Below are 13,598 nucleotides of genomic sequence, written 5' to 3'. Positions count from 1 at the left end.
TCAGGTAAAAAAAAAAAAGAAATATGACAGAAATGGTAGCAAAAAAAAACTAAGAGGGTTTCTGAGGAAGGCTGCTGAACTTTTATGTAAAATACTTTAAAATTTATTTTTTAAGATTTTATATATTTATTTTAGAGAGAGAGAGGATGGGGAGGGGCAGAGGGAGAGGGAGAGAATCTCAAGGAGACTCCCCACTGAGCATGGAGCTAGACATGGGGCTCAATCCCATGACCCTGAGATCACGACCTAGGCCAAAATCAAGAGTTGGAGGCTTACCCAACTGAGCCACTCAGGTGCCCCTGAAATTTATTTTAAAATAGGGATGGGTCCTCCTGGTGCCGAGAGTGTTCAGGTGTGGGCAGGGGTAGAAGAAGAGGAAATGTGGCCCTGGGTGGGCTGCCAGAAAGGGTGTCCCTCCATCCCTCGCCTGGTGCCTGGCAGAGCCATGTGAGCATGCATGGCACAGGGGCCAGCCCAGGCCCCGTCCCCAAGAAGAGAGGATGGGAGGCAGAGAAAGGCAGGTGCAGAACATAAAGTCCACCTCAGGGGCTGCACTTGGTTCGTGTGTGAGCAGTGAGGAGGTAGGGGACAAGCAGCCCACCAGGAGGGGACAGGCTGGATTCTCTCCCTATAGTAATTGAATGAATCCGAGGTCTGGGCCGCCCTGTGTCTGTGCACACATCTCCACGGGCCTGTCCCACCACTGTCCCACCTCTCTCCCGTCTCATCTTCTCTTCCTCCTTTTTGAGCTTATTTCTCTTTCTTGACCTTGCTGGCCTCCTTATTTCTCATGCACACGTTCTCCGCTTTCCTTCCTACCTCCTCCCTTTCCACCACTCTGACCGACTGTATCAGCGAATCCCTCAACAGTGTCATATCTAACTTTTTTATTCATTGCATGATTTATTTTTAGCCTGAAACAACTGCATCCTAAAAATGGAGTTCCTGATGAGACAGGGGCTGGGCCGAGCTATGCGAGGTATCTGGGGCTGGGCCGCCCAGCTTGGCCCTCAGTCTCCGCTCGCGTGTGTCCTGAGCCCACGCGTACTGCTAGGCGGAGCCAGGCGGCGGTGGACAGTCGGTCCCGGGGCCCAGGAGGGACACAGGAGAGGGACCAAATCTGCTTCTCTGCTCCCCACTTCTCTCAACCAGTCCTCCGAGAGTCTTCAAGCCGCTTTCCTGCACTCAATCTTTCTGGAAAAGTAAAAGGAGACTTTTCCCAGATGAAGAGAACACACCTGTTCATCGCGGGGCTCTACCTGCTGGCCTCCTGCCGGGCAGAAGAGGGGCTCAACTTCCCCACGTATGATGGCAAAGACCGTGTGGTCAGTCTTACTGAGAAGAACTTCAAGCAGGTTTTGAAGAAATACGACGTGCTTTGCCTCTACTACCACGAGTCCGTGTCTTCAGACAAAGTTGCGCAGAAACAGTTCCAGCTGAAGGAAATCGTGCTCGAGGTAAGCAGGGAGGCACACTGACCACATTGGCCCAGTGACCGGGGCCTGGCCGGCGGCTGGGATGTGGGGACGCGGGTGCAGAGGCTCTGTCCTGAAGGCCACCTGCATTTTAGTCTGGTTTGAATCTGAAGATACTCTTGCTGCAAAGCTGAGGTGTGTGAACAGCAAAGGGTGGGTCCCGCCTCCTAAAATGGGGACAATTAGATGTGCTGCATGATGCCTGGTTCTGATCGAAGCCTATCACATGACAGTCCCCTTGACTTTTCAAGGGCAATAGTCCCAAGCGACTAATTCTTCTGAGATGATGTTAAAACTATCATTGAAAAGCCTGGCTGAAATGCAATTCAGAGATTATTTGTGGGTTTCATTCTGGGGTGCTAACTCCCCCCTCTTGGCTCCCTGAATTTCCCCCCGCAATCCTGGAGACACAGGAGGTATTTGACCTTGCTTCTCTTTCCATGGGTCAGATGCAGAATATCACGAAGTGACCTTTGCCTCTTGTGATTTTGGGCCAGTCTACATTGCAGGGGTGTGAAGATCGTTAGCTGCAAGTTCATTAACGGGATTTTTGTTTTGTTTTGTTTTACCTTCAGAAAGTTCTTGGTGTGCATTCAGGGCAGATGCTGAAGTCAGTTCTTATTTTATCTGCATTACATGGCCTGTTTGTAAGCCTGGCACGGGGGCCCATTCTCTAATCCTTGGTGAGTGCCCCAGGGCCGATTTCCGCAGTGCCTCCTGGACAGTTTAAGATTGCTTACACCTCAGGAGCACCTGTGAATGCTAGGAACTCTAGTTGTCACCAAGATCCCTTCTCAGCCCCCATGCTCAGCCCAAGCACAAACTTGGGGAAAGGACTATTTGAGAATTAACAGCAGCTCACGAACTAGCATATCAGAAAGCTTAACTTAATCGAATACTTTGATAAACCAAGTGCCCATATATAAAAACATGTCCATTTGAATCCCCCAAAATAGATTCTAATAAATTCCATGAAAACCGTCTCCAATATAGTAAAACATTTTTGATTACTTGAAAAGTACTTAAAAATCCTTAGTATCTCCGGAGCATCATACAAGTACCTACTTTCAGAGCACTTACGTATGGTGGTGTGGTTATTACAGAGAGCTGGGGCTGACGAAATGCTAAGCATTTTAAAAATATCACCACTACCGTCATATTTTTCCTCGGGCTTATCCTGGGGGTTGGAAGTGGAAATTCAGTTCCTTCTGTGGATTGCAAGCAAAGAGAAAGCAGGGACAGTTTTTAGATCTTTGTACTATATTTGGAAACATCACAGGCTGGAAGAAATGAGGACATATAGCATAGCTTAGTCCTGACATCCTCACTCATATCGTCATCTCTGTTTCAAATTGCCCTACTCAGGTATCAAGAGACATTTTTTTCTGAAAAGGTGAGTGGAGGCATAAGGATTCTACCTGATATGCTCATCACTGTCTGATAGTCTAGATCTCAAAAAGAATGCCAGTATAGGTAATGACCTCCCATTTCTGATTCCCCATCATAGTAAAGCACACACACATACACATACACACACACACACACACATTCTCTCAGGGATATATCTCCCCCAAAGTAAACCTGAGAAGGGACCTTTCCCTGGGCTGCCCATCCCTTCAGACACCTTTGATCCAAGAGTGGCCGGCAGAGACTGATGTGACATAGTGATGTCCCGCAGGCTGCTAAAGCTGGGGTGGACATCATTAGGGGGAGAAGGACGCAGAACTTAGAGTCAGGAGATCTAGATTTATATTCTGGCTTTACCTTTCCTAGGCACATGATGCAGGGCAAGTCACCTAGTTTCTTGGAGTCTCTTTTTCTTCTCTATAAACATGGAAAAAAAACCAATCATCATACATGGGTAAGAAATAATTAAATAACAGTAATATTTATTGAATGCTTGCTGTGTACAGAGACTGTTCTAAGCACTTTGTGTATATTAGCTAGTTTAATCTGTATGGTATTTCTGTGACATAAGCACAGTTCCTATCCTCATTTTACATAGGGGGACACTGAGGTACAGAGAGGGTAAATTGCCCAGTGCAGGCAGTCTTAGCCTCTGCACTGCACTATTGCTGTAACCAAATGAGATGCTGTTTAGTTAGCTGCTGGATACCCTGTTGAGGATCCTTTCGAGTCTGCCTTAAATAGAGTTGCTCCGCCCGTGGGCTGGGCCTGGGGAGGCCAGCTCTATCAGCAACAGGGTTGAGAGGCATCAAGCCCCCCACCACTACTCCTGTCCCTACCATGGAACAACCTGGGGTCCCTTAGTGAGGACAGGGGAGGGGGAGTGTTTACTGGGGTGCTTGTCAGGTGCAGGCTCTTTTTCAGAGTCCAGGACAAAAATGGTTCCAGGAATCCCATGCATAGAAAGAGAGGGATGAAGCCTCTGCATTTCCTTCCTCGTCAAAACAGTTATTTTGTCCTCTTAATTCCCTGGCCCCCAAACCTGTGTTTAGGGAAATACTCTGCCAGTTTCAGGGTTGTGGCTGTTGAGGGATGAGAGAAGAGGAGCTCCTAGTGAGTATCCACAGGAAATGAGGCCTCGGCAATGGGCAGACAGCGCAGGGACAACCGGCACCTTTCCCCCAGCTAATTCAGGAAGGTGGCTTCTGATGTGTCTTTATCACAATTCACTAAGACCTGGTGCTCATGAGCACATGCGGACACACATACACACACACAAAGGAAACACAGATTTCGTGGGACGACACTTAATATTATTTGGGGAATGCTTGGATTTTTAACAAAATCCTTTGTCTTTTATTCTGTTCTGTTCTAGTCCATTTTGTTCTTCACTTAAAAAAATATTGATTCCAGGGTGCCTGGGTGGCTCAGTGGGTTAAGCAGCTGCCTTTGGCTCTGGTCATGATCTCAGGGTCCATTGATCGAGCCCCATGTGGGCCTCCCTGCTCAGCAGGGAGCCTGCTTCTCACTCTCCTCCTCCCTTATGCTCTCTCTCTCTTTCTGTCTCAAATAAATAAATAAATAAATAAATAAATAAATAAATAAATAAATAAAATCTTTAAAAAATATTGATTCCAACTTGTTAAATTGATTTCATCCTACAATAGTGAGTTGTCACCTCCCAGTTGAAACATCTGAGAGATTTTTAGGGATTTGGAGCTCATAACTTGTCATGTAAGGGCCACCCCATTCTGTTAAAAACCCAAGGAAACCAGGGCCAGTTATGCATATTTTGCCTGCCACTCTAAGGGATAGACAATGGAAAGACCCACCAACAGCACCATCTGCAGGGTGAGGAGGTCATTCCCTGGGATTCAGGTTCTTGAAATGCTGATCAATCACACAAAGATCTGTCACTAGCAGGTTGGACTTTTGGAGTAGCTGCTATGGATACAGGGACATGAGACACCCAGGTGGCTCATGGCCTATGATGGAAGAAGGACAAACAAAAAGCTATAGTGCAATGGGATCATTGTAATAGTGGAACAACTTACAAGGTACTCTGAGAAGAACAAGATCTCCTGCTCTCTGGGAGATATGTGGAAGGCATGAGGAAGAACTGGTCTGTGACAATGAGTAGAATTTAACAGGCAATACAGAAGGGCTGGGGGGTGGTGGGCACTGCAAGAGCAAGGATTCTAACAGATCTCAAGTACTTTCCCCACCCAATTTCCCTAAAATCGGCCATGAGGGCCTCATTCCTTTAGGATGGGGTTTTTGTCTTAGCTGAGGCCCTCTGGGAGAGGTAGTCCTTTGTAATGTTGCCCATAACTTACACCCGCATCTAACCAAGTTTGAGTTCTGTGTGAGAACAAGGTCTGATAAGGGGAAGAGGAGTTGGGAAAGAATGTAAGGTCACTAAAAGCTTAGGCAGAAAGAAAAAAAAAAAAAGACACTCAAGCTTGGAGGAGCACCCAAGCTCAAAACCGTTTTCCAGTCTGTCTGGGTTTAACTCTGGAGGGCAGGCACCAGGGGTGATGTGCGGTGCATAGTTAGGTAGATGCGTTGGGTAGAGGCTTGCTGAATGTGCGACATGTCAGATGAAATGTTGTCCTTGAGGACCGTCTAGATTACTCTGAACCAGGACGCCTGAATGGCTCAGTGGTTGAGTGCCTGCCTTTGGCTCAGGGCGTGGTCCTGGGGTCCCAGGATCAAGTCCCACATCGGGCTCCCTCCATGGAGCCTACTTCTCCCTCTACCTGTGTCTCTGCCTCTCTCTCTCTGTGTCTCTCATGAATAAATAAATAAAATCTTTTTTTTTTTTTAAAGATTGTTCTGAACCCTTTACTTCAGAGCTGAGGCTTTGTCATGATGGGACTGGTAATCCTGACTCTTGACTGGGCATTTCATCCACGAAAGAGCACATACTCATTTAGTAATGTTAGAATACATGGAGAAGAAAAAGGAAGGGGAAAAAAAAGAAAAGAAAAGAAAAAGAAAAGAAAAAAAGAAAAAAAAAGAAAAAAAAAGAAATAGCCCCCTCAGAAAGAAACAGTTCATGTCCTGAGATTTCTCTCCCATATTTTCTGTCTATATGTAAACATACATTTCTCTCTCTCTCTCTCTCTCTCTCTCTCTTTAAAGATTTTACTTATTTATATAAGTAAAAGGCAGAGGCATAGGCATAGGCAGAGGGAGAAGCAGGCTCCCTGCAGGGAGCCCAATGCAGGACTCAAACCCAGGACCCCGGGATCACACCCAGAGCCAAAGGCAGATGCTCAACCACTGAGCCACTCAAGTGCCCAAATCATACATTTTTAAAATGGATTTGTACCCTTTATACAGTTTTGTTTCCTGCTTTCTTCATTTCAGTATATTGTGAGTACTTCTGTGTCATTATAGAGTTTTTATATTCTTGACAAACATAATGTCAGCACTGGCCTGGTATTCCTTTGTATGACCATGCATATATTTTTTAGATTTTATTTATTTATTCATGAGAGACACAGAGAGAGAGACGGAGAGAGGCAGAGACACAGGCAGAGGGAGAAGCAGGCTCCATGCATGGAGCCCGACGTGGGACTCGATCCCGGGTCTCCAAGATCGCGCCCTGGGCTGAAGGCGGTGCTAAACTGCTGAGCCACCTGGGCTGCCTGACCATGCATAATTTTGCCTATTTGGAGATTTTGACACAATTTTCAGAGTTTTAAAAATCTTTGTTTAGACTGCGATTGTACTTTTAATGAAAATTCTTTGATTTTTTAAAAGCTAGATGAAATTTTTTCATAAAATTATCTGCCATTTACATTTTTTTCTCCCATGAATTATTTTTCTGTGTCTTTCCCCCATTTTTCTATTGAGGTGTCAACACCATTATAAATTTTGTATACTATTTCCTTCAGCTTCGGCTGAGACAACACGCTGAGTTTTGCCACAGTGGCCAAGTTCTATTAGCATCACAGGACTCAGACCCAAGAGGAGCATCTGCCTAGTGATTTTGAGTCCTCCTTGCTCTTTGTTTCTTGCTTCTACTTCCCCTTGAAACCACAATGTAAGCCACTGCTGCTGTCATGTGTTCTACAAAGGTTGCCAGAGAAAGTCCTCTGACCTCACCAATCTCTCTTGGGTTCAAATGCTTGAGAAGTGGTGTGCTCTAACATGGGCTTCCGAATCAGATAGACTTGGGTCCAGTTCCAAGGAAGAAGTCTGTCTGTGTTCAGGCTCCTTGTTTGTAATGTGGAGACAGTGGTGGTGTGATGTCAAGGTAGCATGGCAGGAGTGTGGCTTCTGGTACATGGAAGGTCCTCCACAAATACTGGCAACTTGCAGCCCATGCTCCCCTCTCCAGTCACGATTTTAGACACCCACCCAGCCTAATCCCATCGCTTAACAGACTGAGGATCCAGGCCACTTTCAGAGAGCTCAGGACTGGTAACACGGTGCCATGTGGCTTATTCAGCCAGCTAAGCTCCAGAGAGCAGGCGAGACTTGCCCTTGATCACAGATTCTTGATGCCCCCCCCCATCTCAGCTCTCCATCTGCTCTCCACCTCTGTATGTGGTACACTCAACAATTTCGCCCACACCATTAATTAACTAGGCCCCTTCCACATTTTCGGTCACAGTGCAGTCTATCTTTGAGGGGTGCTTCCAGTTTTCTTCTCCCCACGGAGACATATGTTGAAGTTCTCCCTCTGGATTGGAAGCCTCCCGAGGGCAACCTGAATTCAAAGCAAACTTGGTAATAGAGGAAGTGAAAAAAAAAAAAACAATGGAATCAAAATCATATGGACAAGGACCAAAATCCTGCTTGTGAGTCAAAACCACAACTAGACAAATGATCTAAGGGTGTGACAAGGTGGCAGAAGGGCACCTGGGTGGCAGAAGGAGTCTGAGCAGCTGTGCACAAGCACTATGACATCCATATTAGGAGTTCCTGAGCTCCCCAGAAATGGCATTCTAAATAACTAAGCCTGGTATGGAAACTGTTTACTTCTTCCTGTACCCTCCTGCCTTCACACAGATCTTATCTTTCCTCTACACCACTCCACTTCCAGGAAGACAGCATTCCAGCCTGAATAAGGAGAAAGGAAGAAGGACCAAAACTTTTTCCTAGTGAGCTTCATGCTCATATAGAAACAATGCCATGGCTATGTCAACATCTCTAGAAGGGAAGGAGAAAGGAGACATGCATGGACCTCAGTTTTAGGATCTCTGGGTATTCTGTATCGCATCTCATATTCCAAGTTGATACTGTTAACTGTGCACATGTGTTTTGTGGGAGCAACTAAATAGGCCAAGCTATAACTAACATACATTTATTAGACTAGGAGAAAACATGGGGGATCTTCTCAGGCAAGTTATGGAATGCTTTGAACATGAAAATAAGTAATGTGAATCCCTGAACAGAAATATTAATTCATCAAGTATCCATTGCTTTTACCAGACTCTGAGTCATGTTAGCATGAATAGATGAGTGAATCAGTGAAAAGATGACAAATGAGCTGTGCTTTCCTTGTTGTGGATGGTGACAACTAGTTCAGTTGTTTAGGTTGAGCAATGTCCCTTGGATGGACAAGCAGTCTGCATTTAAGAGAGTCAATAGACCAAAGGTCAAGCAGTTACAAAATGATTCTGGTCAGTTAGAAAATTTCTCTAGCCCAAGAGACCAGTGCTTTGCAAACTTCACCATACCTATGAATCATTTAGAGAATCCCATTTAAATGTAACAAGCACCCAGGTGATTCCTTTGATGCTGCTCTGGGGTCTGTATTTCGAGCATCAAGTCTCAAGTGTCTACAAGCTTGGCTGCACATGAGAATCACCCTTGGAGCTTTTAAAAACTGTAGTACCTGGATTCAACCCTTACCCCATCACCAATTAAATCAGTATCCAGGAGGAGGAGACCCAGGCACCAGTATTTTGGTTTTCAAAGATTTATTTTAGAGAGAGGGAGAGACAGGAAGAGTGCACATGTGAGTGAGGGGGGTGGGCAGAGGAAGAGGGAGAAAGAGAATCTCAAGCAGACTCCCCATTGAGTGTGGAGTACGATGCTGAGCTCCATCTCATGACCTGAGCTAAACCTGAGTCAGACACTCAACCAACTGAGCCACCTAGGCACCTCGAGGTGCCAGTATTTTAAAAAACTCTGTTGATTCTAATATGCAGCCAAACTTGAGAACTATTGCAATTGGCCAAGAATGTGGTCTGAATTTCAAACAACAGGTGAAGAGAATTAGCATTTGATAAGCACTGGTTAAATTTTAGGCACTCATTTAGGCCTTCCACATAGATTAATCTGCTAAATAGTAATCAGTGGAACAAAATAATATCTGATTCTTGTACAGCTTCTAATAATTTCATAAGAAATTTTTATTCATCTGTTTTCATTTAAGTCTTTAAACTCACTGATAGAAACTACAAGACTGGTTTAATAGATAAGTGAAATGAGGTGCCTATCCATGACCTGCTCTGGGTCCAAAAGCAAGTATAAGAGAATTTCAGGCACTCTGAACTCCAGTTGTCTGCTTTTCCTGAGCATGACTCCCTCATCTGAGATTCGATACGAGAGGGCAGCCATGCTCAGAAAGTGCACATGAGAATCATGTCAATGACACTGAGCATACTGCAGGGTCTATACTCTGTCTTTCTCCATAGCACTTGGCTGCCAGGTTGCCCATTGTCTGACACCCTTATAGAATGTAAAATCCACAAAGGCAAATGCAAAATTTTCTCTTTATTGTTGTATGCCAGCACCTACATTAGTGTCTGGTTCATGGTAGGCACTCAGCAGTGTTTGTTGAGTGAATGTTAAATGAACAGAAGAGAAGAAGGAGAAAGGAGATAGCTCCTCCCCTGGTTCTTATTATGAATTTACCATAAACCATACCAATATGCATGCTTTATATATTATTTTACTTAATTCTTACAGCTTTTTTTCCACACTACATGCAAAGAAATTATCCCAAAAGTTAAGTAGAAATTTCCCAAAGTCACAAAGCCATAAAATGGCAGAACATGAATCAGGATTTGAATTCATATCTATTTGGTTCCAAACAACATGTCCCTTCCATTACACCAAGGAACAGCTGAAAGGGATTGCTTCATGTTTGTAAGCAGTGCCAACTTACTAAGGGGCAAGTGTCTTTATTTATTTTTTTTATATAAATTAATTTTTATTGGTGTTCAATTTACCAACATACAGAATAACACCCAGTGCTCATCCGGGGCAAGTGTCTTTAGTTTGTATTCTGGATTTTCACCCACACTTGAGCAACATTTAATTGTACAGTTGAACTATGTGAACTGAAATGACCAGTGTGAGCAAATGGGCTAATGCTTAACACCGAATTGGGATTTAATAAAAATTCGGCAAACACTGAATAGACGAATGGATGGGATGGATGGATGGATGGAGAGAGAAGGAATGGCAAACAATTATAAATCTATTGCCTATATTGAAAATATATTTCTCCTTGATCTCTTTAAGGTTAAATTAATTTTAAAAAAGCATTGAGTAGAAAAGTATAAAATTTGGTTGACTGTCAGATTCAGGGACCTTTTTGTCATCCTTGTCTAATCCCACTGAAATATGGGTAAAACCAGTTGTTGTTTTTTTAAATCACAGGACACTCAGTCCCAAATATATATCCAGCATGGCCAGAAACCTCTGGGGTCTGGGAGGCTGACCCGGCCTTCAGACCTATTTAGCACTGGCAAATGTCCCTACGGTTGCATTTCTAAACCCCAAGAGAGGAAGGCAAAATGAAGTTACTGGAGTCAAGTAAATCTACAGATGGAATGATGTGGGAACCGTGGGCAGAGAATAGCAACACGCAGAGGATTCAGGTATTTCTTCCAACTGTTCACTGCCCAAAAATGGCATCCTCCAAACTTGCACCTGCTGCCCTCTGTAAAATCAGATGAGGTCAGGCTTATTTTGGTTTGGCTTTGGGAATGAATCCTCTCCTGGAGCCAGTCCTCTCTCAGACGATGTATACCATGCCCACTCTGAAATTGCAAATCTCCTTAGAGTCCAAGTGCCACCCAAATATTTGATGAGAGTTTACTATGCACTTCCCAGGAGCAGATGGTGGAGAGACAGAAGCGCTATTAGAAGATCATGAGTCTAATCATAGAATAGATTAATTCTCCTTCCACCTAGAGAATTAATAGAGATTTTATAAAATGGAAAACACACTCTTGATTGAGAAGTTTTGAGACCATTGGAACTTTCTTCCCTCACTCTAATGCTCAATTCCAAAGAGGGTATTTGGCCATCATATCCCTTCTCCCAAAGTTATAAAATGTTAAGTGGAGACCTGAGATACCATGAAAGTCACAGCTATAAAACTATTAGAAGGTAAAGCAGTAAAATTAAAAAGTCAGAAATAAAGTGTTTCAGAATCACAGGGTTTTTCTTTGAAAACAGCAGCCCCGCTCTCTTGTAGTTTGAGCATCTCTGGTTGGTGTGGAGGATTTTTGTATAATTAACTGCTCAGCCTTAGCACTAAAGTGACTTCTTCCACCAAGAAAGCCAACCCTCCAAAAGTTCTGAGTCTGTACAATGAAGCCTCGAAGCTCCCTCTTCTATCAACTGGATGTGATTTTATCCAGATAGACCTTTTTGGTTTGGACAGCCATGTAGGAAAGTGGCCAGCGTGCCATCTTGCAGTGTGCTGGGCTGGGCAGGCCAAAGCCGCTTCTGAGTGCCCACAAAGCCTGTTCCAGGAGCGCCCGCCTGCTGCCTGGTGCCCCACGCCAGGCAGGCCTCTCCTCACCATCTGCTGTGTGCTGGGCAGGGAGGCAGACCAAGTGAGCCAACAGGTACTCCCTCACATGCTCACCTGCCCCTACTTCACACTGACACACACAGCCAATTTGGCTCACAACACCAAACGATTCTGACCACACACACCCAATTTATTTATGAAGGCAAAGAAAGCACTCCCCGGACTCAAAAGAACAAGGGAACACAACAGTAAACAGCAGCCCTCAATATTGCCTGGTAATCAGACACACACTTTGGAGTGAGACCCATCTGACTGGAGTCCTTGCACTAGTGTGTGATTGCAGGTGGGTCACTTGGCTCCTCCAGGCTTCCTTTGGAAAATAAAAACCACAATGCCTCCAGCACAGAGTTCTTACAAAGAGAAAAGAAGTGATGTGTTAAAGTGACCGGCACATGTTTGGTGCACAGTAAAGGGCTGGCTGTTCTTAAAATGACTGTGTATGTGAAAGCATGTCGCAAGCTCCAGCTCTTCCCACGTACTGGATATCCGTGGTTTGTTGTCATTAGCGGATGCTATCAACATAAATACTGGTCAGACATTTCATAAAGTTCAGCCAAGCAGTAACAGGCTTCTCTTCTGCTTTTCACGGCACCCTATAGGAGCAACAAGTCCAGGAGCTCCTGGCCTCGTCATTGTTTTACGTTTAGGAAGACTCTCCATCTGCTGAGGCACCTCCTGCCTATTTTCTTTTCTTTTTAAAGATTTTATTTATTTGAGAGACAGAGAGCACAGGTGAGGTGTGTGTGTGTGGGGGGGGTGCATAGGGAGAGGGAGAAGCAGGCTCCCTGTGGGCAGGGAGGGGGGTGGATCCTGGGATGGAGTCCCATATTGGGCTCCCTGCTCAGTGGGGAGTCGGCTTCCCCCTCTCCCTCTGCCTGCCACTCCCTCTGCCTGTGCTCTTTCTCTCTGTCAAATAAATACAATCTTTAAAAAAAAAAAAACTCTACTGCAATAATGCTTGTAGGATGAAAAGGGAAAAAAAAACCTGGCCTTTCTCATTCAGCCAGTTTGAACATTGCCAGGTGCTACACGATAAAAGATTGTGATCGTATGGTAGAGACGGTTGTAAAGTAGTGGTTCTCGATGTGTGGGCCTGGGATCAGCAGTATCAGCATCACCAGAGATGCTTTTCTTGTCATAAATGCAAATGTTTGGGTTCCATCCCAGACCTGCTGAATCAATAAATCTGAGGTAGGCCCAGGAATCTGTTTTCACAAGACTTCCCTCCAGGTAATGCTGATGTGGGCTAGGGGTCAGAAGCCACTAGCTTAGTGTCATGGGGTTGCCGAAAATGAATTTTTTTAAAGATTTTATTTATTTATTTGACAGGGTGGTGGTGGAGCACAAATAGGGGGAACAGCAGAGGGAGAGGGAGAAGCAGCCTCCCTGCTGAGCAGAGAGCCTAATGTGGGGCTCAATCCCAGGACCCTGAGATCATGACCTGAGCCGAAGGCAGACTCTTAACCAACTAAGCCCCTCAGGCACCCTATCTCAAGTGAATTTAGAGGGAACAAATATTCTCTAAGTCTCTTCCATGCTACTTCTACAAGAATTAAATCCCACTTTTAGGTTAGGAAACTGAGATCAGAGAAGTCGTGACCTGCTCAGTCTCACAGTAGCAGAGCCAAGATCTGGGCCTGGGTGTTTCTGGGGCCCAGGTGCAGAGAGTGGAATGTAATGGTTCAGAGCCTGGGCTCTCTAGCTACAGTGTCAGTTTGGAACCCAGCTATGTTACTTAAGTGCTGTGTGGTTGTAGGCAAGTTGATTGACCTCTCTATGCATCTAAACTTCTGCTTTCTGTGGGTTTTGGGAAGATTCAATGAGATAATCCACCTAAGGCATTGGAGTAGTATTTGGTGTATAATAAACACCCAATGGGTGCTATTTTTATTATTGTTGTTACACTGCTTCTCAACATGGTGGAA

General features: G+C 44.8%; 1 protein-coding gene across 1 annotated transcript in view; it reads left to right on the top strand.

Moving 5' to 3' along the window:
• Positions 1-1,028: 1,028 nt before the first annotated feature.
• Positions 1,029-13,598, top strand: part of CASQ2 (calsequestrin 2) — a 63,374-nt gene continuing 50,804 nt past the window's right edge. Inside the window, exon 1 of the mRNA XM_055312142.1 lies at positions 1,029-1,457. Within this exon, the coding sequence (XP_055168117.1) occupies positions 1,224-1,457 (234 nt within the window). The 5' untranslated portion in view covers positions 1,029-1,223. The remainder of the gene's footprint in view (positions 1,458-13,598) is intronic.

Source organism: Nyctereutes procyonoides, unplaced genomic scaffold, assembly GCF_905146905.1.
Source record: "Nyctereutes procyonoides isolate TBG_1078 unplaced genomic scaffold, NYPRO_anot_genome, whole genome shotgun sequence".
NCBI lineage: Eukaryota > Metazoa > Chordata > Mammalia > Carnivora > Canidae > Nyctereutes > Nyctereutes procyonoides.
This window is presented reverse-complemented; position numbering and strand designations above follow the sequence as displayed.